Source organism: Artibeus jamaicensis, unplaced genomic scaffold (genome assembly GCF_021234435.1).
Source record: "Artibeus jamaicensis isolate MK-2021 breed Jamaican fruit bat unplaced genomic scaffold, CSHL_Jam_final contig_484, whole genome shotgun sequence".
NCBI classification, from domain to species: domain Eukaryota; kingdom Metazoa; phylum Chordata; class Mammalia; order Chiroptera; family Phyllostomidae; genus Artibeus; species Artibeus jamaicensis.
The window spans coordinates 12,348,531-12,374,025 of NW_026521859.1; the positions used below are offsets into that span (position 1 = coordinate 12,348,531).

General features: G+C 49.8%; 1 protein-coding gene and 1 long non-coding RNA gene across 3 annotated transcripts; one reads left to right on the forward strand and one right to left on the reverse strand.

Annotated features, from left to right (window-relative positions):
* Window positions 1-741: 741 nt before the first annotated feature.
* LOC128627920 (uncharacterized) lies at window positions 742-14,563 on the forward strand. Of its 2 annotated transcripts, XR_008392212.1 has the most exons (5): window positions 742-859; window positions 1,004-1,074; window positions 2,919-3,171; window positions 14,059-14,137; window positions 14,485-14,563. It is a non-coding gene; the product is annotated as an uncharacterized LOC128627920 (long non-coding RNA). The 2 variants fall into 2 exon arrangements; XR_008392211.1 differs by lacking the exons at window positions 14,059-14,137; window positions 14,485-14,563 and adding an exon at window positions 3,614-3,829.
* On the reverse strand, window positions 4,514-25,426 carry TAF8 (TATA-box binding protein associated factor 8). Its single transcript, XM_037154909.2, has 9 exons — window positions 24,949-25,426; window positions 24,020-24,176; window positions 19,286-19,384; window positions 18,901-18,963; window positions 17,749-17,873; window positions 14,557-14,704; window positions 13,069-13,211; window positions 6,804-6,943; window positions 4,514-6,505 (listed from the first exon to the last, which is right to left on the reverse strand). Exons 1-9 carry the CDS (start codon window positions 24,991-24,993, stop codon window positions 6,493-6,495), a joined length of 933 nt encoding a protein of 310 aa, XP_037010804.1. The 5' UTR covers window positions 24,994-25,426; the 3' UTR covers window positions 4,514-6,492.
* Between the last annotated feature and the right edge of the window lie 69 nt (window positions 25,427-25,495).

Genomic DNA, 25,495 nt, shown 5'->3' on the forward strand with positions numbered 1-25,495 from the left:
TTGTCTGTCTCCCTGACCACAAGGTCACATCCCAGGGAAGTGCTTGTGTTTCCTCCCTCTCCCCTTGGGGCAGAGCTCAGTCTGCAGGAAGCAGTCACTCCTTGGCTCTCTTGGAGCCAGGACTAACTTCCCCCAGTTCTGGGGTGGCTGGCTGTCTCCCCAGTTGAATCATGTTTGTTAAATGCCAAACTACATGACACTAACTGAAGAGAAATAGTGTCTCTCATGCCCCCTCTAGCCAGAATACCATCCAGCAGCCAGAATGATCCTTACACAAGCTAAATCAACCCCTGTCACTCCCCGCTACCCATTTCACTCTGAAAAACATCCTTACTCAGGCCTGGGAGGCCTTGCCCAGCGTGGCCCCTGCTCTTCCCCGGCCCCCTCTCCCACCTCTCTCCAGGCACTTGGCCCCTCGCTGTTCAGGGGCACACATACTCCTGCCTTAGAGCCTGTGCGCAAGCTGTTCCTCCTCCCTGGAATGCTTTTCCATGCGCCTGATCAATGCATTCAGGGCCCTGCTCAAAGATAGCCTTCCCGCCCCACCCTTTCTAAAATAGCAACCCCTTTGGCGCTTAGCTCCCTCTTGCATCTGCCCCTCCAGATCCACACACTTCTGCCTTCTCCGCCCTGCACTCTGCCCTGGGAAGCTGGCCAGGTGCTGCAGGCCTGTGCCCTCTGGCTTCCGGCAGAGAACAAACAGGCAGGATACAGAGGTGGGAGGGAGAGTGAGGTCATGGTGTTAATTCCTGGGCTGGCTCCCTCTCTGCAGGGTTGCTGTGTGCTGTCTGCCCCTCAAGGACCCAAGGCCTAGCTCCTGGCAGGCTCTCACGTCGTAGGCCTCTCTCTCCTTGTTCTGGTAACTGCTCCCTCCCCTCCCTGTCACTCACCCAGGTACTACTCGATCCCTTCGGTTCCCCTCTACCTTGCCCACTTCTTTGGAGGTAATCCCTTTATCAAACCTTTCTCGATTACCCAAAATACCCTATCACTTTTCTCTCAGGGCCCCAATTCACCACCCATCCTGTACCTGTCATCTGAACTGACACCCATCTGGACCATTAGGTCAGAGAGGTTGGTGCCTTTATTATATCTGTGCTGTATCACAACATCTGGCTCAGCATCTGCACAAAGTAGCTCGATAAATGTTTTTTGAATGAGTGCATGAGGAAGGGAAGGATCACTGTAATCTTGAGAGCACATGGAGGCTGGGAGGAGGACAAGATTTGGGGTGAAGAGCACCAAGGACGGCACAGGTGCTGTAGTGATGAGAACCCCCCTTCAAGCATGAAGGCCCCCTTCCATCACCTTAGCACCTCTCCGCACTCTGCAGTGCTTCAGGTTTGTTTCCCTTGTGTGTCTTCCCACTAGAATGAACCCCCTGGGGGCAGGGCCCACGGCCTGTCTTGTTTACTATGATATCCTTGGAGTCCGGCCTAGTACCTGGCATTCACGGAAGCCACCAGACCTGTATTTGTTGAACAAATGGAAGCAATGTGAGTTATCTGAAAAACAGTGAATTAGCAAAGGATCCTAAAGGCCAGATTGAGCAGTTTGGACTTGGAGTGAAGAGCAATGGGGAAGAACCGTCCGCAAGTCCTACTGTAGAAAGGAAAGTGACTAAGTTGGGGGCTCGTAGGAAGAGGGCCTGGCAGGGGACACAGGCTGGGGACGAGCAGGGAGGCTGCTGTAGCACCAGACCAGCAAGGAAGGGAGAGGTGGCAGAATCTGGTGACTGACAGAGGACAGAGACCAATGCAGAGGGAAGACTCGTGTTCAGCCCCGCGCCTGGGTGAGACAGGCTGTCAGGCCTGCAGTCCTGGCCCATGCGGAGCACTCCAGGGCCACGGCTGTGGGCCTCACTGTGTCCAACCTCGTCTGCGGTGGGAAAGCTGGGGAGTGGGGGAAGCGTGGATCAAACCCAGTCTGACCATTAAAAGTATAAGCAGACGGCTCGGCGGACAGCAAGGGACAGATGGATGTGAGGATTCCCGAGGGGGGAATAGCTGGAGGTGGAGGCGCAGATGAGCCATGTGGCTGGGCTGGCAGGGGAGTCTGGGAGGCGTGTCATTTGGGACGGCTCACAGCTGGGCAGACTAACGGGGACAAGCCAGCCAAGAGGGATGACAAGGTAGAATAACAAGGAAAGGAGGGCAATGTCCTGGCAGCCGGAGGAACAGCTTCCCAGAAGGGGCAGCCAGCAGGGTCACAGGCCACAGGTGAAGGCCAGGTTGGACTTCGCTGAGGGCTGCATCCTAGCGGAGCTCCAACTCTGGCCTCTGGGAGCAGCAGGGAGAGCCAAGGGTGCCAGGTTAGGTGGCTCCAGGGTTGGAAAGCGTTTGCTCCTGTCCTACCCGACATTCCTGGGCACACGCTCTGAACCTCGTTTGTGGAAAAGGTGCTGGTTGTCTGCAAAACCCGTTCTTTCCTTCTTTCTGGGGTGACGAGGCTCCCAGTTTTTACCTGGACCCAGAGCCCCCCAGCTGAACTCCACACGTCACTGTCTCGCAGCTTGGCAGGGCCACGCGGCTAACAGGTCCTCGGGGTCTTCACTGCCTTACACACACTGCCCTTCTCTCTCTGTCCCCTGGTGGGGATGGGGACCCAGAAGATGGACATAAGCATTACCCAAGGTGATGGAGGCGCCATGAGACAGGAGAGGACCCCATTAGGCCACCAAGCCAGCCTGGACCACCTACTCAGACTTTCAGAGAAAGCACACATTTCTGTCTTAAACCACTATATTTTGAGGACTTTTTGTTAGAGTAGCCTAACCCACATTGGACTTCACCATTCCAATCAGTAGAAATACTACCTCAGTTCAGATCACAAGTTGTTGCAGCTCAACTCTGCCAAGGGGCAAGATCCTTGCTCTCTGTGCATAAAGAAACCCTTGTCTCCTTAATAATCTGTTACAGGCCCATTATTCAGAAACGGATCAAGTCTCTCCAAAACCGCTGTCTCCTTCTCTGCATCGTGAGGGAGTGGAGGAGCGCAGGGACCGGCAGCGACACCATCCCTCTGCATAAGAGGTTCCGTTTCCGTCCAGTGTCCTTCTCGGACCTGCAAGCCAGGCGGCCAGGGGTGTGTGGTGGGGTCGCCCCAACGCAGACGTGATCGATGCATTTGAGGAAGAGAGGCAGGCATGGTTACGAGGCAACAGTGTGAAAGGTAAGCCACGTGAACCTGGGGCAGACGCCTGGGGGTGCACTGCAGCCCCCCCTCAGCTACAGATGTGAACAGTGAGAGCATCTACTTTTGAGGTAATTGTGAGGATGGCATGAATTAATAAGTGTAAGATACTTAGAACCGTGACTGGCAATAGTTCTCAATGAGTATTAGTCTTTATATATAATTTTAAAAGCAACGGAATTGAGGGGTGGGTTTTGGGGGGGGGCTAGGTGTATGTGTAGGGGCTGAGGGATTGAGCAAAACAAAAAAACGAGAAAAAACTTAGACATGGAAAATAGTGCAGTGATTGCTGTGGGTGGGGGATGGGGGCGGTAGAGGGTGTAGGGAGATAAATGGTGACGAAAACTTGGGGTGAACACATCATAGTGTAGATGATGTGTTGTGGAACTGCACCCGACACCTGTGTGGTTTTTTAAACCAGTGTCACCCCAGTAAGTGCAGTAGAAAGGGAAACTGAAGAGCAACAAAACAGCAGCGGTGTGGCGCTGGGACGACCATGCTCACGCGGCAGCTGCAGACATTCTCACGCAACCCCCGGTGGAGGCACCTGAAGCCACTCACAGGAAGCGGTGCAGACGTTTAGGCACCTGCTCCCCGCTCACCGCGGGCAGACCATGAACACCCGTGTTGCCCGGCCTGGCCTGGCCTCCACGGCCCCGGAAATACAATGCCGCTTTTATGCTTGTATCCCCCAAAGCCCAGACCATTTTGTTACTGGTTTCTCAGCCAACGCCCGAGGGAGCCTGCGCTACCGGGCACACGCTGTGCCCAGGCCCACACGTGACCAAGCTGCCCAGAGCTACGCACACACACTCGGGGTACAGTGAAATCCGGGTGAGCGCCGTCGGGTACACCAATGCCAATCTCCTGGTTTTGATACTGTGTTTATATGAGATGCCACCCATTGGGGAACTGCGTAAAAGGTACACATGACCTCCCTGAACATTTTCATCTGCAGTACTTGGTGATTCTATAATTATTTCAAAATTTTAAAAAGTCTACCAGAGATGTATAATGACATATTTATAGATTAAATGACAAAGGTCTTGGATGTGCTTTAAAAAATACTCCAGAAAAAGATAAAGAAAAATAAGTGGGAGAAATAGATAAAACAGAATTGAAAAGATGCTGGTAAGCATTAAGGCTGGGTGAAAGATGTATAGGGAAAATATATATACTTTCCTTTCTAATTTAGGGTTTGAAAACATCCAAAATAAAATTTCACTTAGCGGGGGTGCTCAGTTAACAAAAGGGCCACACCCCACTTCTCTGCTCAGAGCCTTACTTGTTGCTGTGACTTCTGAATACAAATTAAGATAAAAGCTTATAAAATTGTTCCATTGACAAAGTTTTGCTCATGACCTTTATTAAGAGCTTACAACTCACATTCTTAATCTGTGTTTACTACTTTTCCCCTCCAAGAACTGCCCCCAAATTATAAAAAATAGAAATGTGTCCATATACGCCGAGGAGTAGGCACAGCTTTTATAAAACGACGGTCCGGCCAGCGTTTCCAGCAGTCTAACCACCTCCTGGTGCCACCTCCAGCATGGAGTCCCTGCCGCAGAACTGGTGACTTCTCCAGATCTCGCCTTCTGCCGCAGCGCATGGCACTCCGGGGGTGGGTTCTGAATGGCAATGGCGGGAGGGCCCTCAGGAACACTGACAGGGTGACAGCTCTGGGAGCCGTGCAGACTGCAAGCCAGGAAGGTTTCCCCTGCCTCTGCCGCGACTCGGACCTGGGGCTGGCGTCAAACTCAACAGACCAAGAGTCGCCAAGAGCCAACCACAGACTCCCAGGGTCGGACGGGCCCACCTGACCGCTCTCAGCGGGAAGAGTTTCACACAGGTCACCACAAACCTGAAAAACTCGCATTTGGTCCAGAGCTGGGACCCCCTCTTCAGTGACTGACAAGCAGCCCTTCCTTCTCAGTGACGAGGTGGAGTGCCCTGCAGAACAGTGAGGCCAGAGGGACGTGGCGCCTGCCGTCGAGCCACCAAGTTTTTTGAGTTTTCAAGTTCACCAAGAGCATGGGAGATGGAGAGATGACGTGGGGCCAAGCGCAGGAAAGCCTGGTGCGGACATGAGGGCGGCGCTAGCCCGGGGCGCGCCTCGTCTGTCCCGCGGCAACCTCCAGGCGCCACGGGCACGTCTCTTCCTTCGGAGACCAGCCAGGAGGGACCGGCTCGCCCAGCATCTTCCTTAAGCACTTGTTTTCTGATCTGCAGAGTACACGTAGGATGAAATCTCTCCCCGGGAAGCAAAGAGATTGAACAGATTCAGACCTGCTTCTGGAGGAACACCCGGCCTGGCTGCTGGCTCCCATCAGCGCGCTTCTGCGTAAGGTGGGAGCGCGGCTTTCTGCCCGCGCCGCCCCCCAGCACACCAGCCAGGCTTCTCTGCTCTCAGGGCGCAGGGCCAGCCCAGCCCTCAAGAACTCAGGCCCACTCTCCGCGCCCCATCAAATCCCTTCCCTGCTGTTTACAATTGGTGATTCCTCTCTCAAGTCACAGCACGACATATCACTGACAGAGGCTCTTGTCAGAGAAAACTCTTCCCAGGATGGGGCAGGCCTTGGTCGTTCCCAAGCACACATTCCAAGAGGGACAATAAATGATAAGTGTTCCAGCAGAGTTGCCTTGTTTCAGGGAGCCCCCATCAAAGGCTGATGAGACTCGGTGCACGGCTATGCACCGCTCCCCTCCACGTTAGGTTTCTGCTCCCACCTCCCAGTTCCTGCCGGCCCCACCTCAAGGAGTGACATGTGGGCCTCCTGTCCCAAGGTGAGGGAAGGCAAAGTCACCTCTGGTCAGCTCAACAGGGCACGTGAAGCCCAGGTGAGGAAAGACATAGGAGGTTTTAGGATGATATGCTGGTGCTACAAATCGTCTGTGGTCAGTAACAGGCGTCCTAATAGCCTGAAACAGAAACAGGCAAACAGTCTCTCTGGCAACAAGTCGAGAAGGCGCCGGACCCTCCTTTCCCGCCGCCCTGCCTGGTTTCAAAGGAATCAGGTCTCGTGACAACAGATGAAGTTATCGGCTGCTCCTGTGCCCTACAGTACAGCCTGGTTGGTTAAAAAGGCCTCCTACTATTACCATCATACCTTCCTCAACCCAAACACCCAGTGAAAATAGGAAATCTTAACACAGAGTTTGCTATTAAAATCTTGTCCGGTCACACCGCAGCAGCCTCGGCCGACCAGGGGAAGGCCACCCTCTCTGCTTCCCTTGAGTGACTTCAACTCCCTCAGGAGGGTGGTGTCCACATCTCTGCACAGGGCAGGCTTCCTTCTCAGCTCACGAGAGAGACCTGGAAAGAAAAGGAATCCATGGAGCCTGCCTGGTGGGGCCCCGCCTGCCCTCCTTTAGGAGGCAACAACTCCAGGGCTGTGAGGGTTGGTCCCGGGGCAGCAGGAAGCTCAACATCTATACAGTGAGAGGTACACACGGGGGATGAGTAAGGAGAGAAAAGGGAAAACACTTCCTCTCGCTACAGTAGCTCTCCCCAAGGTTTACACCCACTGGTGAGCCTCTACTTTCTGCCAAGAAGCAGAGAAGACCACCTCTTTGGCCAGAGAAGCCTCTTTGCACCCCCTCTTCCAACTTACTTCTTCCTGCGGATCTTGGGTTTCTTCACAGGGCGCAGGTAGGGGTTATCGATGATGTTCTCTTCCCCGTTCCGGCTCCCCGACAAGGAGGGGTTCTGCTGCAGGACAGAGGTATTCTCCTTCTCGGCTCCAGAATCATCCTTTGAGCAAAAGCCAAAGTAAAGCAAAACACTAACAGCACAAGGAAAGAGACGATGCCCATTATGAGAACTGTGAGCATCCTCTCACAGAGGAACTGGAAGCTGGGGGACCACCTTCTTTCCAAAGTGCCTATCTCTGCCTCGGACCAAACGAGGCCCAGGCAGCAGCTGGCTATCAAAGGAGGGTGAGACCAACAGCTCCAACACAGTGGAGCACAGAACACAAAGCCCTGACCGCTTGACAAGGCAGGGACATGAGTCACAAAGAATGGAGACCTGGGAGGGGCAAGGGGTCAGGATCTAAAATGCTGGTGCTCAAGAAGGAAGCCCAACCTGTGGGGTGATAAGGAAAGACAAGTGAGCCTTTATGCTTTACAGACACAGGGTCTGAGCAAATCACACGAAGAGGGCCTCTCCTGAACCAAAGCCAGTGGAGAGCAGAATAGGCGACCTCCACCCCATTTTCTCAAACGCATGGTACCTGCAACACAGTACCAATCGTGATCATATTGCAGTAGACGCCAGGGACTTCCTGGGCCCTGAGAGCCCGTCCCACCAAGGTAAGCAGAGTGCTGGCACCGACACAGGACCACCACTGAGGACCCCCATCTGCGACCTGGGAATCAGGTCTCTCATAGTTTGGTTTTTGAAGAAAGTGATAATGCAGGAAAGTTTTTAAGTTTACATACATTCAACATGACCCCAATTAAAAATTTTTAGAAGTCACTATTGCATGTAGACACAAAAAAGTCATGTTGAAATTTTAAAAACTGGTTCTGGGTATAAGGGTGATTGATTCTTCTTATTTATATTCGCTTCTAATTTCTAAGTCCTGTAAAATGAGCAGAAGCTGCAGGGGAAAGAGGGCAAAATCACATGAAGAACTTGACCTGGGAGCTCATACCTAAGTGACTGTAAGTGACCATAGAAGCTGGTTGGGCCGTGCCCCCTGGTGATAGACCAGGGCGGTTCTGTCACTGAGATTTCTGTTCTGTGACTTGAGGCAGAAGAGGAGCCGACCTCAACCGAAGATTCTGTTGTCAAGAGACAGCAGGGCAGAAGGCACTGCTCAGAGGGCAGAGGACGAACAGCAGGCTCCCGCAGGCACCGCTGGCCCAGCAGGCGCGCAACACTCCTGGGCTCCGTGAACCTGAGGGACTGGATCACTCCGGGTCCCGCTGCGTGTTCTTGACTGTCCCATCAACTGTGTCCCCCCCAAACACCCAGGCCTGTGCAGGAGCCTTGTGCTTTTCCTCTCCCGACCCTGATCTCACGGGACCACAGGTGACTTAGAACAACCACAGACCTTCTGGAGGCTCTCCTGAAAGTGAGTGTCCCAAGATCCACCTAGCTCAGGCCAGACACAGGGGCTACAGCCTCCAGACCTGCCTTGGACACCTGGCTGCTAACCTTTTCAAAGTTCCTTATGGCTTAATTTAGAAACCACCCCGACCCACCTCTTATCATTTACTATGGTCAATGCCCTATCTTTAGAGTTACTGGAAGTTCACTTCGACTGTGCCTTGGAGTTTCCTGAAGTAAGGATGGAGGAGACCTGGAGTGCTGGAAAGCCAGCCTCCGCCTGTGCCGGAGGGCGCAGCGGCTCCCTCCCTTTGGCTCCCTGTCTCACAAGGCCAGGGTGTGGGTCCCAGTCACGGGACCACAGCTTTTCTTCTCCCAGGCAGAGTTTCTGGAAATGCTACTTCCTTGCCTCCCTGAGGGACAGGTAGCCTTGAGGGACAAGAGTAAATAAAAGTAGTAAAGTACCAAACCAACCGTGATTTGTAAAAACAGTGGGAGCAGAAGGGTCTTTCTGGAAAGGCCAGACTCAGGCAATGTGTGCGTGCTAACGAGCCCCTCATCCCCCTCCCCCCGGGGTGACTGCACCCAGTCCCATGGCCTCAGTGTCCTTTCCACACCAACAACTCCCACCCGCACGGACCTCTCCCCACCCCACCTGTCCCCGCCTCCAGGCTCACATGGCCACGGCCACAGCCACAGCCACTCAACCTCTCCGCTTGAGTGTCAAGCAGGCACCTCAAACTTATGAGCCTAAAACTGCACTCTGGACCTTCCCCTGTGCATGAACAGCCCTTCCCGTGGTCCTCCTGACTGTACCCTTCCAGTTGTTTAAGCCAAGAACTCCAGTCAGTCTTGCTTGTTTTCTTTCTGACATCCCACATCCAATCTGTCAGGAAAACCTCTTGGCCTTTCCTTCAAAACACAGGCAGAATCTGACCACTTCCAATGTCCCTGTGTGACCACCCTGGTAGGCAGGGCCCACCACTGCCTCCGGCCTGCACGCTGGCAGCTGCTCCCTAACTACCTCCCTCTACAGCTCCTCCTCTGCCAGCCCGGCTCCGGTCCCTTCCCTCACAGCAGCAGTGATCCAGAAGTTCATTCACATACGTCCCCCCTCTGCTCTACACCTTCCCACAACTCCCATTTCGCCCAGCTGAAAGCCAGCTCTGAAAATGGCTTACAAGGTCTACGTGATCTGCTCAAACGTCACCTTCTCAGTGGTGTCTACCCTGAGCACCCTATTTAAAACCGAAACCCCCACCCTTCACCCTGGGTCTTCTGTCTCCCCAACGGCACTTTAATCTTTAATACACTACATAAAAATGTATCTATATGCTCCATTTACTGTCGTTCCCCCACTGCCAACTCACAGGTCCTGAAAGGTGGATGTTTTCTTCCTTCTGTTCACTGTTGTGTCCCAAAGACCAGGAACCATGTCTGGCCCGTATCACCCAGTGCTAAACAGACAATGACGCTACGCTGTTCATAAAAGAGCAAAAGTTTCAACACTGAGATACCTGCAGGAGACAGCCAGTTCAAAGGGAAGAGAAAAAGAATTCTATCACACACCGATTTAACATGAACAGCCCCTTTATGTTCAAGTAGACGGAGAAACCAGACCGGGTTAAGTAAAAACCACGTAGCAACAGTTCTTGCCAGACAGGCTGCTATCAAAAGATAAAAGAATAAAATACCAGTTATTTAACTAACTAACAAAGTCTGCAAATGCTAAAGATGGAAACGCCCTTAATGCCCACAGGGCAGTGGTCAAGCTTCACTGTCGCGTCCATGTGGCAGCGCACGACGAGGCTGAGAGTAGGGATGGGGACGCTCGTCACGCACGGACACGAACGATCGCCCAGACACACGAGGAGGGAGAACTGCAAGGGGGAAGGAACCGCTTGCGACTTGCTGCTTGTTTAAAACAACAATAAAAAACCGTGTGTCTAGAAGGACACAAGGAGACTGGTGACTGCTGGCTTTGTAGGTGGGAAAGCCAGGAACAAGGATGACAGGAAGAATTATCACCGTACTTCTTTTTACAGATTTTAAACATATATTTGCCGTCCAACAAAGTAATAAGTCCATTCGGCTATATGTAATTTGTTGCTAGAATCCTTTTCTCGAAGTCTTTTCATTTATTTTTCACAGCCCAAAACAGCTTGGGAGGGAGCAATGGGGGCCACGAGCTGCCATGTGCCAGGCACCTGATGTATGAGCTCATTTAACTCAGGCTCCCGCTTCCCCTTGAGGTGGGTGCGCCTATTCCTGTTTGTCCTTGTGAGGAAACAGACTCAGATGTTGGGTGATGCCACTACAGCCATGTATCGGGAGAGCAGCACGGTCTGGATCTGAAGCCAGCCCAGTCCACTCCGAGAGTCAGGTCTTCCTGCCCTTTGCCGTCTGGCTTGGCCTCTCGGAACCTCAGAATGCCAGGCGGCTCCTGACACTCTTTCAGCCTCGACTCACACACCGCCATGACCTCCCCTAGTCATTACCTGACATGTTAGACCATACATCTGCAAGTCCTCTAACTACTTTGTATTTACAAAGAGACAGTGACGTTTGCTTAGAAGATTCCTCTTTCTCATAAGGTGAACCTCAGCTTAGTCCATCACCCAGCTGCCCTCTCAGACCAAGCCAACTGACCCCATAACAGAAGTGCAGAGTAACAGGTTACTCTGCTTTATGTAAAGCTGTGGGCTTCTAGCCTTAATTCGGAAAGCAACTGTTCAACGTGAAAGAAATGTGTGTTCGAGCAGGGACGGGTGTCACAGACACAGACATGGCACTGGCCCTCTCCGCCACCGGCTACAGCTGCTGGCCGCCACCTGTGCACCGTACCTCGGAGAATGCAGGGACGTTTAGTCCAACTTCAACCACTAAGGCATTCTTTGCTCAAAAGCCAAGGCCAATCTTAAGAACAAATGGACATGGTGACCTGACTTTAAAGGGTTCTCTAAGCCTTAAGCAAGGGTGTCCAACCTGCTGCCTACGGGCCGCACGCGTCCCAGGATAGCTGGGAATGAGGGCCAACACGAAATCGTAAATTTACTTAAAACATTATGAAATTTTTTATGATTATTTGGTACAATGTATTTAATGTGTAGCCCAAGACAACTCTTCTTCTTCCAGTGTGGCTATTGTGCTTTTCCTCTCCCAACTGCACTGCCCAGTATGGGAGCCATGGCTATTACAATGTGGCTAGCGTTAACTGAGACAATAGAGTTTCAGTTTTCTTAATTTTAAGTGATTTTAAATTTAAATAGCTACATGTGGCTACTGTAATGGTCAGTGCAAGTCTCTCCTCACCCGCCGATTGCTCTTCCCCCATCCTGCCCCTCACCGCAGGCCCTTGCTCTCACTCTCATGATACCTGCTCTCGTTGAGATCACACGTTACACTCACATCACAAAGTCCAATGGACGAATTCTCAGTCCTCATATTACTGAAACTAACTGAAGGTTTTGACACGACCACTCTTCTCTCCCCGAAACACTTCCTTCCCTCAGCCTCCAGGACACCGCAGCCTCTGGGTTCTCCCGCCTCTCCAGCTGTGCCCTTGCCACCTCCTCATCTGAACAGCAGAGAGCCCCAGGGCTCAGTCCTTGTACTTCTTCTGTCCACTCATTCCCTAGGAGATCATCTAATCCTAGGGAATTACACCATGGTTTTACACCATGAGTCATGTGCTGCTAACTCCCAAGTTTGCATCTATAGCCCTAGCGGCCTCTCAAACTCCAATTCGTACAGCATCTCTCTACCCGCATCACCACCTGGATGTTTAATAAGCATCTCAAACTTACCTCCTGTAAACCTGACCCCCTGGCTTCCTCCCCAACCCCCATACCTGTTCCACCCAGCAGCCTTCCCTGTCACGGTTAAAGGAAACTCCATCTTTCCTGCTGTTCAAGCAAAAAACCTTGCGCTTACCTTTGACTCTCCCCTCTCCCATCTCACACCCACTCCATCTGTAGGCTCTACACTGAGAATAATCTAGAATTTGACCAGTAATTTATCTGACCATGTGTCATTATATTTGCTTCTACCATCATCTCTCAGTTTACTGCAAGAGCCCCCTAACTGGTTTCTCCGCTTCTCCTCTTACCTTCTAGTCTACTCTCAACACAGCGACCTGACTGATGCTGGTGGCAAACCCACCCCGCTCCTGGCCCTCCTCTGCTTGGCATTTCCCACGGCTCCCACCTGGCTGAGAAACAGCCCATGTTTAACAGAGCCTGTACGATCTGACTCCCCTGGAGCTCTCTGCTCTCACGGCCGACTTCCTCCCGTGTTCATCCTACCCTGGCCGCCCGAACGGCCTTGCTGTTCTCCAACACAACGGCTCCCACCTCTGGGCCTTTGCACCTCTGATCCCTCTGTGAGGAATGCTCTACTCCCAGATATGTGTTAAGCCGTGTTCTGTCAGGTCTGTACTCACCTGTCACCTTCGCAATCACCCTAATACCACATTTCCCCATGCCCACAGTTACTTCCCATCTCCTTGTTTATTATTTTGTACCTCAGCTCCATGAGGGGAAGAAATCCTGTCCATTTTGTCTCCTGCTAAATCCTCAGCACCTGGAACTGGGCCAGGCTCTGGCAGGTGCTCATTCAGTATTTATTGACTGACTGACAATGCCCAGGACACGGTCTTGCCTCAAGCTACAGATCATGTCACACCTGGATCATCACGAGCCCACCATGCAAGTCCCTAAAGGCAGAGACCTGGGACAGGTCACGTCCAATTCCCAGGACGACAGGCTGAGGGCAGTGTGGGCTAGTCTGGGGGTTACTCTGAAGCAGGCAAAAGGCAGGCTCACCGTGCTGATGTGAAGAGGGAGGTTCTCTGTGTCGGTCTGCTCATCCTGCTCTGAGGAGTCGGTCTCCTCCATTTGTTGCATCTCCAGTTCAGATGGAAGAAGAGCGGTCAGGTAGGGGATGGAGAAAGGTCGGGCAGCAATCACTGTGGGATTGGAAGAGAGACGCGGTTCCACTGTCACAGAGTCCTTGCGAATGGCCCAGGGCCTTACAAGAGATCAATGAGCAGCACCAAGTGACGATGGCTGGCACACTCTGAGCACATGGCCAGGCCATGTTCCACAGGCTTTACACGTACTCCCTTCAGTCGTCACCTCCACGACACCTGCTGAGTACAGTTCCCAGCCCCACTGTACAGATGAGGATCCTGAGACAGTGAGGTTGAGTGACTTCCTCTGGCACACAGAAAATAGCAGAGTGGGATATGAACTTGAGCACTATAACTTCAGAGCTCACTTTCCCCAAGGACGTCTAAAATCAGACAGAACTGGGGCTGAATCCTAGGAAAGCATCAGCTCAGTGACCTTATACCCAAAGCCAGTTAACCCTCAGCCTCATATCTAGAGCACATACTGATCCAAAAGGCCTGAGGGATTCAAGTCAAATGTGGACTTGAGAACTCTCAGCATGTAAGTGCGTCCACTGAGCGGGAGGGCATGTCAAGTAAATACATTCTCATTTTTCCGAAAAGCACTGAGGATGAGGAGAAATTGTTGCCAAAATGAATAAATAAATAAATAAGCAAACACACACAAAAAAGTCTCTCCGTATGGTAGAACATGATTATCAGGACTCAGTCTAAGTTTGAAAGCTACTAGCTGTGTGACCTTGGCCAAGTTACTTCCTTTCTCCTCTTTATAAGCACTGGCTTCCTACAATGGTGGTGATAAGGGCATCTGACTCAAAGGCTCCTGGGAGGATTTAATGAGATGATCCAGGGAAAAGGATTAGCACACATGTGGAACTCAACAACTCAGCTGCTCTCATTTCAGGCCCCAGCACACACTGAACACTCACCGACTGAATGAATCACTCTGACCACTCTCCCTGGAAAACCTGAGGCCTACAAAGGTGAGACGGCCTGGTGTCAGGGCGAAACAGCAGTGCCGAGATGAGAAATGAGAAGGTACCTGAGCGAGGACAGTGTTCTCTAACTGCCCTGCCCCCCATGCCACTGTCCCTTCTACCTCCAGAGCTGCCACTTCTACTGCATGAGTCTCTCTGACACCCAGGAATCAGTCACCCTTGAGGTAACCTAAACCCAATGTACCTGAAGTGACCAATCCCGACAGAGGCCATTACTGTTCAGACTCATCAGTTAGGGACCAAGGCCTTAAGACCTGGGAAAAGGGGCCAGAAATCTGAAGAACGAGATGCACCCAAGACAAGAACAAAGCTTGTTTGTTTCTTCCTACCAGGGTGAGAGTAAGGGAAGATGCTGCGATTATCTCAAATGACACGACAGGTCCAAAGAGGGGAAAGATTCTCACATGGAAACGTGCTGACGTCATCTTTGAAAAGACTCTGGGTCTCGCCTGTCTTGGCCATAAAACGGGTGAGTGCCCGCTCCACGTCACGTCTCTGGGATGCAGCCTTCTCCCGCAGGACCTGGTAGTCGGACACAGGCTCGCGGTATGTCTAAAAAGAACAGCAAAGACACTGCGGTAATACCGATAGATCATTCCGCTCTGCTCGGGGACCTGCCTTGCCGTTTCTTTGTCCTCCCACTCTTTAAAGGACCCACTACCACCATCACTTAGAGCAGGGATCCCCAAAGGGCGATGGAAGGGAGAAAGAAATCGATGAAGTATTATTAATATTTACTTTCCATCTGAAAAGTTCCGAAGTGTACAAATGTTTACTACGCATTGACCCCGAGTCTCCAATCGGCTCCCGTGACAGCTGGTCTCAGGTGTCAGCAAGGCCGAAGTAAGAGTGGGAGTCCCCCGTGGGAGCCCGGGTAGGGACCAAGGGTTCCATCGGGGGGATGTGACACCCTGTAGTACACGAGTGGCTGCTTAGATGGATCCACGCATTGTCCATCTTTTTAAAAAATATTTTATTTTTTAGAGAGAAGAGAAGGGAGAGAAACATCAATGTGTAAGAGAAATGTCGACTGGTTGCCTCTTCCATATCCTCAGCTGGGGACCTGGCCTGCAACCCAGGCACACGCCCTGACTAGGAATTGAACCCAGAACCTTCACAGGCCTGCGCTCAACCCACTGAACCATACCACCCAGGGTGCATCTCGTTTTCTTAATTCAACCTTTGCAAAATGGGTATGTCCCCAAAAAATCCCTCAAAGAAATACAAACTGATGATATCAATATAAGTGCAAGTACAAGAAATGGAAAGTCCTCACACTCCTCCTGGTCCTAATTCTGAGCTCTTTGGCAGTTAGTTGGTAGAGTAAAAAATGACTGAGATCTAGTCAGAGCAAGAAGCTGGCAAAAGCACTGGTACAGGTGACATTGTAAAAATGACCAAAAGAGTAACTACTCTTTGTGATATAGAGATAGGATTAAAAAAAAATCCTTCCCCAAGGATATGTTTACTGATTTGAGAGAGGGAGGGCAGGAGAGATGGAGGAAGGGGGCAGAGAGAGACTGAGTGAGAGAGAGAGAGAGAGAGGGGAGTGTGGAGGGAGAGGGAGACATTGATCGGTTGCCTTACATATGTGCCCTAACTAGAGATCGAACCCACAACCCAGGTACGTGCCCTGACTGGGGACTGATCGCACAGCCCTTTGGTGTACGGATGACGCTCCAACCGAGCCGCCCGGCCAGGGCTGAGGCAGGACTGTTAAAGGGGCCCCTGAAGACACCCCCTACTGCCAGTGCTGACCCGGCAGGGTCACGTGCACGCAGTCCCCCGGGCACACTCAGACCCAGAAACGGGGCTTTCCGACACGTTTAAAATGGTCCCAGAATGAACGGACTTTGAACATACTTGTCACAGACATTAAAAATGTGAGGTCTTACCATCATTTTTAAGAAAACCGAGATTCAAGAAGCTGGAAATTGAATAGAAAATTTTAAACAAAATTCTTCAAATAACTGGTGAGAATAAAAAAATTAGTTTTGGGATGTATTAAGGGGAGCCAACAATGCTGCATATCTTTGTAATGTGCCTTTTCAACTATGAAAGCTGTTAAAGTATTTAAATGAACCGATTTTAGAATCAGAACTCTAACTTACTATTCCACAAAGATTGAAGGCCTGTGATTTCAAAACAGAATAGCAGAGGCCAACATATGGCGGCCCCTATAATGGAGCAAACAGGTCTCCTGAGCCTTCAATAATGACCATATCATCTTTTAATGTCCATTTTTTAGTAGAGTGTCACACTATAATAGTCATGTAAGTAAGCATGAATGTGTATGGAGCATGTACTTACCATTTTTACTGACAGAAATACACTGTAAAAGAGTCAGAGACTGTTACTGGTTGGGCTGTGTCCCCAAGTGTATGGCCATATCATCCCGAATGTGCCTGATCTCATCTGAACTGTGTCCCCTAAAAAGTAGGTTGAAGTTCCAACCCCTGGTGTCTCAGAATATGACCTCATTTGGAAACAGGGTCGCTGCAGATGTGTTCAGTTAAGGAGCGGTCATATGAGAGCAGGGTGGGACCCCACTCCCATACAAACGACACCCTTGTAAGAAAACGGCCCTGTGAAGACAGACACAGATGGCGCGCCCCAGGAAGACAGAGGACTGGAATGCTGCCTGTACGAGCTGAGGGGTGCCCACGGAGTGCCCACAAACTGCCAGAAGCTAGGAAAGGCAAAGAAAGATCCTCCTACAAGTTCAGAGGAGGCATGGCCCTGGCAACACCTTGACTTTGGGCATGTGCCCTCCAGAGCTGTAAGACCGAAAATGTCTGCTGTTCTACAGCACCTGGTGTTTGTGGCACTTTGTGTCAGCAGCTCTGGGCCCCTGGCACAGAGACCGCCGGTCCAGAGCAGCAGCTGCGCTGCAATGGGAGGTGACCGACTACCCCTGCCCCGTGTCGAGTACAGAGAAACGGCCTGGAGGGCTCGTCTCCGCTGCCCGCATGATGCCACGTCTGCGCCCAGACCTGGGGTGGAGGCGGGGGAGGAGGAGGTGTGTGGAAGGGCCTCTGGGGACCCCTCTGTGCACTGCACCGTCCCCAAAGGAGGGCAACTCTGCTAATCTGGTGAACGAGAACAGGCACGAACACGGCAGACAGATCCATTTGTCCTCATTCAGACCCAGAATCAGAGTTCCAGTAAGTTTTACTTCATGTTGCCACCGAGTATGTTTTAAACAATCTTTACTCCAATCTCAAAAATAACTCCTTTTCTATGGAAAGTTTAGAAAACCCAGAAAAGCACACACAAACAACACACACACAATTACCTATGGCCCACTGAGAATTACTATGAACATTTTGTGGAATATCTTTCCAGTCTCTTAATGTGGCTAGGTCCTTCTGTGTTTTGGTGTGATGGGCAAAACTGCACAGACTTCAATTTCTTGTTAACTATATTTTTGTCAGCCAGCTAGAGAACATAATTCTCCTTTGCCAACTTGTTTATCAACAAGACAAGACATTCTGACTTCTGAGCCCTCCTTTTACCAACAAACTTGCTGTCCAATAGTCAGTAGGAACTCACTGCTGTGCATTAGTTACAGCCCCCACCATGTCCCTGTCACTCACCGGAGTTTTGATGTAGGTGTGGGGGTCGGGGAACTCAGGGAAGTGGCTGGGGATGTGCGGCGGGTGGGGTCGGTTCTGCCCTGCAGTGAGAGCCTTGGGGGCCACTGGCTGATTGGTCACCGGAGCTGCAACAGAGTCACCGCTTGTTACTCCTCCACCCAAACCCTGCTTTTCTCAAAGTAAATGCTGGACCTCAATTTTCTGAACATCGGGTACTTCATATTTCTATTTTAATAGGCCTTTAAGGACTTAAGGTCCTGAAGTCACCCCCACATGCCTAGCCCTGCTGAATGACCTTGGGTGACACTCCCACCTACAACAATCTGCCTGCGTGCCTCTTAGGCAGGTGAGTGGGTGGCTGTGACAACGTCCACTTCACAGAAGAGCACAGTGAGGATGCTGAGGAACTAAGGAGTTAGACGGGCTGCTTACTCACTTTTCATGGAGCCGAGATAGCAAAGATATACAATATGCCAGGGTAAGTAAGTGCGGGCCAATGACAACGACAGGGGATTGAAAATGGTGCCTTCCACTGATCCTGGGCAGGGCAGCTCTTCAGAAGATTGAAAAAAAAGTGATGATAAAAAAAATCTAGTGAATTCTCCCCAGGCCCTGCAAGCCCACACTCACTAGCCCGAACTCAGTTTACAGCGCTCAGCTTCCGAGGCACAGGTCATTGTACTTTTGTGTAGAGACAGAGTATTTTAGGTTCTGCAGGCCTACAGTCCACCACCACTGCTCAGTGCCGCCGTTACAGCACGAAGCGACCAAAGTAAGGAACCGTGGCTGTGTTCCAACAGAACTTCATGATGGAAACAGGTGGCGGGCTCCATCGGGCCTACGGACCATAGTCTCTGACCCCCGGTCTAAGAACAAGAAGAGCTGTAGCATTTTTAAATCAGCAGCAACGGCCCCCCTGGGGCTAAAGCACAAGAACCACAGTGACATCTCAGAGACGGTTTTCCTTTCCAGTGACTGAGTTTCACATCCCAGTCGTATCAGCCCAAACAAAGATATTATATGTATCCCCAAATAATGGAAGGGAGCCTGCAATAAGGAAGTAGCTAAACAAACTGATCCCTGCCCTATTCAGTTAGTTCATTCCACAAGCATATTGAGTGTTACTGAGAATCTCGGTTCAAAGGCACTTACGAGCAGTGATGACCATCCTCTGAGACCGTTTTGCATAGGCAGGGAGAGTGTCCACATTAAAACCTAAGTATTAAGAAAACAAAAGTCACTGCCAAGACCACTGGATACTGAACATGGAAGAAGGAATAATATTGCGTTGAAATAGCTTAAACTCCCAACTCGAGGCTTTTGCTGCCTCTGAGAAGCAGCTTCAGCAGAAACCCCAAAGGAGTGAGGAGGTCTGTTAAAGGGAACCTTCTATTAATAACCCTCTCAGGCTGACGGCAGACCGGAAGAACCAGGAGATTTCAAAAACGCTCAGCAGACATGACTGACTCCGGGGACTCCTGGCTCTCCCGTAACTCCAACTCAGCTGCACCGAAGAAGTGGAAACTTGTGTACTCACCCATCTCAACAAGTGTGACCACGATATCTGAGAGCGTGGGCTGGGTCCTAGCTGTATGCTCACAGTAAGACTTGGCACTCCTCCCAATTTCTGAAATGTCTAAGAAAGGATCAAAGGCATAAAGTCTTATTCTCAGTTTCCAAAAAGTTAAGCACGGAATAACAGTAAGAGCCAGCAATTCAACTCCTGGGTGTATACCCAAACAAACAAATTGAAAGCAGGAACTCAAAGAGATACTTGCATACCAACGTTCATAGCAGCATTATTCACAATAGTCTGAAGGTGGAAATGATGCAGTGCCCACTGAAAAATGAACGGAAGAACAAATGTGGTCTAGACAGTCTGTCCAGAAAAAGTCCAGCCACTGTTACTATAACGAGAACAGTTTGAGTGACATGGATGTAACCTGGCAGCCAAGGAGAGTGGACTGGAATGTGTATGTGTGAATGACAACTTCACTGTCCTAGTCAGTGAGGGCAGTAGATGCCAGTGAGTGAGCACGTGCACTGTGTGGCTGTCACATTAAAATGACTGAGTGAGTACAGTAATGAATCTGCATCAAATTTTGTGTTAAGCTTGAACATTCCTCTGAGGAAGCTATTTGGATGATTCAGAAGGCTGCAGCTATGGGCAGCTTCATCACGACAACACGCCTGTTCATGCATGTCTTGTGGAGTTTTTTCTGCCAAACATCAAATCACCCAGGTGACTCAGCCCCCCTACAGCCTAGATGTGGCACCCTGTGACTTCTGGCTTTTCCCAACACTAAAATCACCTTTGAAAGGGAATAGATTTCAGAATGTCAGTAAGATTCAGGAAAACACAATGGGGCAGCTGATGTCAATTGGGAGACCTGTGTGAGATCCCAAGGTGTCTACTTTGAAGGGGACTGAGGTGTCATTGTCCTATGTACAATGTTTCTTGTATCTTGTATCTTCTTCAATAAATGTCTCTGTTTTCCACAGTACATGGTTGGATACCTTCTGGACAGATTTCATATCCATACAACAGAATATTACTTAGCCATAAGAAAGGAATAAAGTACTGAGACACGCTACAACGTGGATGAACCTTGAACACATTATACTAAATGAAATAAGCCAGACGCAAAATCAAATGTTTTCAGATTCTACCTATATAACCGAAAAAAACCAATTCATAGAGATGAAAAGCAGATTAGAGGTTACCAGGGACTGAGGGTAAAGGGGACTAGGGAGTTGTCATTTATGGGCACACGATTTCTGTTTGGAATAACGAAAAAGGGTCAATGGCTCTATAACACTGAATATATGTAATTCCACCAAATTGTATACTTAAAAAGGGTTAAAATGGTAAACTTTGTTATGTATATCTTGCCACCAAAAAAAAAAAAAAAGGTCTTATCATCTGCGTGGTCTGCCTAACACTGAACCTCTGTGTAAGAGTCCTGCTAGCCCTGCCCTGGCTGGAGCGCTGTCCTGTGACCAACAGGTTCATTCCTGGCCAGGGCACAGGTCTGGGTTTGTTCCCCAGCTGCGGGAAGCAATCAACCTATGTTTCTGTTTCTCTCCCCTCCACTTCCTTTCCCTTCCGCTCTCTCTAAAGTGAGAACAAAACAAACCTTAAAAAAAAAGTCACGCTAGCCTTGACTGGCGTGGCCTGGTGGGTTGGGTGTCATCCCACAAACGAAAGGTCACTGACTGTGGGCCGCGTGCCCGGGTGGCAGCAGGCAAGAGGCTACCAATAGACGTTTCTCTCACATACCAATGTTCTATCTCCCTCACTTCCCCCTCCTAAAAATAAATGAATAAAATCTTTTCTCAAAAATGTGTTTTTAAGCCCTGGCTGGTGTAGCTCAGTGGATTGAGCACAGGCCTGCGAACCAGAGGATTGCAGTTCGATTCCCAGTCAGGGCACATGCCTGGGTTGCAGGCTGGTTCCCTGCAGGCCAGTTCCCAGCAGGGATGCTCAAAAGGCAACCCTACATTAATGTTTCCCTCCCTCTCTCATTCCTCTCTGAAGATAAATAAGTAAATAAAAAGTCTTAAAAAAAAAAAGAATGTGACTTTAACTTGAAACATTAAAAAAAAAGTGTTTTGAAATAAAAAGAGTCATGCTAAAGTCCTTCAGAGGAAAGGGGAAGGTAGGAAGCTAGACTCCATAAATAGGCCTCCGAAGTGGTTGGGAAAACTGAGCCCGTGCTCAACTGTACATACACACAAAAGCCATTTTCTGGGGATGGAACCACAGAATTCATTAGATGTAAAAGGGGTCCAATAGGGTATGAAACCCCGGCTGTAGAGGCCCAGCGGTTCAGAAGATACAAGCACAAGTGCTGCTTGACAGGGAAGGGTGTCGAAGTAAGAACCTGTCCCCAACTCACAGTGCTACCCGAGCAAGTCGCTAACAGTAGCCCCCACATGTGAAAACAGTGGGCCGCATCTGTTTACTGAGGGGAAAATCTAATGGGAACTACCGGATCATTCCTTTAATTCTCCAAATGTGGTCTGGGAATCCCTGGGTGACCCTGAAAAACTTTCCAAAGTCCACAGGCTGAAACTGTTTCCATAATAAAATTAAGACATTGTTTGACTTTTTCATTCATTGTCTCATGTAGTTCTCCAGAAGCTGTATGACGTGTGATGACGTCATGGTTCTGATGGATAACAGAGCTCATCCTTGTTCATTCTTACATTTTAAAATTTTCTGTTTTGTTGGGAACCATCCTGCCTGGTTTCAGAAGCTGTAAGCCCACTGACAGGCAAAAAGGCCCCATGGCTAGGCGCCCTTGGGACCATAAGCCACTAAAGAGACAAAACTTATCCTCCTGGCAGGGGTGCAGCCTCTGTCCCCTTTACTTCACCCTGCTTGGCCTCTGGAGGATGGCTGGATAGTCAATGACGGGTAAGATTCCTCAAAGAACACACAGTCACGAAGGGACCATCAGGGAAAGACTTAGGGGATTGTGAAGAAGAGACAAAAAAACCCCGCCCTTCGGCTTTATCATAGCCTGAGTCCTCATTCTACCTGTAAAAACTCTTCTAATCTCTTGGTGGCCTTGCTTCCCCCCACCCCCGCCCCCAATTCAGGCCTGAAACAGTGCTGAAGGGGGTACAGTCCTGTGCTGGAATGGCCAGTTTCTGCTGGAGCGGCGATTGGACCTAAGAAGGAATGCATAAAGGCCTGTGAAATCTGCTTTGCTAAGAATGTCCTCAATTTAAATGTTAAGGGTCCAAGCACAAAATAAGTTTGTTTCCCAAGGTTTTATATCCGATTGGCATTGTCTACCAGACCCTGACTCAAAAGGACCCCCATGATCCCAGAAATGTTATCTGTAAACCACACCTCCTTTCTTTGATATGCATCCCGATGCAAGCTAAACTCAATAAAAGCCCACTGAGAGAGAGGCCTGATTCCTCTGAGAGACTGGTCAGCCTTTCCTCCCCAAGCAGATCATGTCTTGGTAGACTTATTCTCATCAGCGGTGGCCAGGGGAGGTCTGCTGGACAAAGCTCCCCCACACTGTTTTACTTTTACTTTCTTTCTTTCTTTTTTTTCCCAAAGAACATTTTTTTAAAGATTTTATTTACTCATCTTTTAGAGGGAAGGGAAGAAGAAAAACCTCAACCCTCCTGGGAACTCGCCTGCAACCCAGGAATGTGCCCTGACTGGGAATTGAACCGTGATCGTGTGGTTCGCAGGCCCACGCTCAATCCACTGAGCTACACCAGCCAGGGCTGGTTTTACTTTCTAATGTGGAGATATATATATATATATATCTCCATCCCATGTATATACAACTCTACGAGGTCCTCAATATTTAAGAGTCCACAGGGGTTCTAAGATAAAAAAATCTGAGATCACTGCTTTAGGAAAACAGTGGGTATGTGAAAGCTCCAAACTTCATAGATCCACCTCCCCCAGGTCTTGCCCTTCCTGGGGCAGCCCACAGCCAGGGACCCATCAAGACCAAAGCATGAAGGCAGGGTCTTTTCCCTGATGTGGGACACCTGATGGGCAATTACCACTCTCGTGCTCCACAATGAGGTAGCTGGGTTTGGGGTCGGCCGGCATTGCAGTTCAACTCCCTCTGCCTAAACCTTTCTGTTGCTTCCATTCATAGGTGTTGATCCCCCCCCAAATACATGAAATACCCCCATCCTGCATCATATCCTACCCTTAAAAAGGCCCAAACAGGGAAACACATTGTATATGCAAAAAAGCGATGTGAGACCATTCCAGGGTCCTAACCTTCAAGACTTTCCTTTTAAAAGTATTTTTTAAATCATTCTATAAAACTTATTCACTCTTACTCTTTGTATCTTTGTACATAATACATCATTTGATCACATCATGTGGTGGCATCTCTTTCGTAGGAATTAATCCTAACTGTCCAACAAAACTGTAAGTTCTTTGAACAGAGAACACAAACAGCAATAATAAGTGATTAAGAGCTTACAATGTTCCCAGCATTGAATGATTTGCATACACATCTCATCCATACCCATAATTGCTGATGTGCAAATTATTATTCCATTTCGCAAATGAGGAAATTAAGAGTCAGGGTATCTAGGAACTTGCCCAAGCTATTAAGTGGCAGATGGATGACTTACACCCAACTTCATCTGATTCTAAAGCCTGTAAATCACTTTACTATGTTCTTTTTCTTAAATCCTCTCTAACACTATCACAATGCAAGACACAACACAGATGTTTGGTTAACTTAAAGAAAGCCCACTGTTTCCTGGTACTTACAGCTCTGCAGCATCTCTGTCAGTGTTTCCACAGATGCTTTCTCAGCGCTCTCAAACCCTGCTTCTGTCAGCAAGGAGCTCACAACCACCTGCAAGGTTCGCCTCCGGGACAGATAGTAGTTATCAGCAGGGTTAGTGGACTGTTTACCTCCTGATCTCTGTGAATCAGCAGCCCAAGAAAAACAGATTTTCATTCACTGGACAAGGATGTAATCACATAGTTCATACCTCATCAATGGCAAGCAAACGTTCCTTTGCTAAATACGTATTTATCAGTGCTTAATAAAATGTGATAGCCCTTGATTAGACTTACAGATCTTGGCCAAAAATGTAATAATTGTGCACCCAAGGGGCTCTAAGTACGGAGACAGCTTTTCTGCTTCCCTAAAACTTAAAATTAGAATAACACAAGTGTCTGTTTCGTACTTTCTAATTTAGCAGATTATCAAGATATACACTTGAACACTCGTGATGGGTGTGAATTTATGTATCTCTCAGAAAAAAAAACCTCTCTTGTTCTTCCCATCTTCACACTATTTCACTAACAAGGAAAATTAAAACAACACAAGACGCCGAGGAGAGGGCAAAGGGTACCAGCACTGAAAAGTAGGAAAGCTAAATATTTTGAAACAGAAATCCCTCCCAACTTCGGCTAGCCAATAAGTGAGCGAAAACGGTCTCTTCTGACCAATCAGGAGAGGTTCCGGGTTCCCAACCCCAAAACGAGCCAATCAGCACGCAGGCTCTCAAACTCAGAAGGCCGCCGCCAAGTCCCAAAGAGTGGGGGGGCATGTACGGCTTGAAAGACCCTTCCGTATTCGGAACTCATGGTGGGGCGGGATGTCTGGGTATAAGCTTGTTGCCCAGACTAAGAGAAAATTATAGAATACCCAGACTTTCTCACCTTCGACCCCGCGCCTCCCCTCTTACCGTTCCGGAGCCGCCAGCCCCGGCAGAAGCCATCGTGTCGGCCATCTTGCTATGGCGTAACGTGCGCGAGCGCAGGGCAGGGTGGGATTTGTAGTCACCGGGCGGAGAGGGGTGGTACGCGCGACTCTGGGTTTTCTTAAGCTCCCCAGAGTAGGAGCTGCTTTTGATGACTTGGTTCACGTGACCTCCAGTAAGCGGACCGGTTGACGGTGCTCCAGTGAGTTTCGGAACTGTGTCCTCGGTTTCACACCTTTCAACCTGAAATCGTTTTTCACAAAGAGCCCACCCCCTGGAACGCCCCAAAATTGAGTGTCAGCAACACCTGGCTGAGTCCCGCCCAGTGCCAGTGACTCACAGCCTGTCGGAGAGGCCAGAGAAAGTAGAGTGTTACTTCTCCAGATAATTCTCCCGAGCTGGAAATTATGGAAATCTTACGTTGTGTTGTGACTCCACAGCCCACCAATGACCCGCTTGCACCTAGAACCTAACCTAGTCCAGGTATTCTGCACCCTCCTGCCCTCAGTTAATCCACAGGTATTTGTGGGGC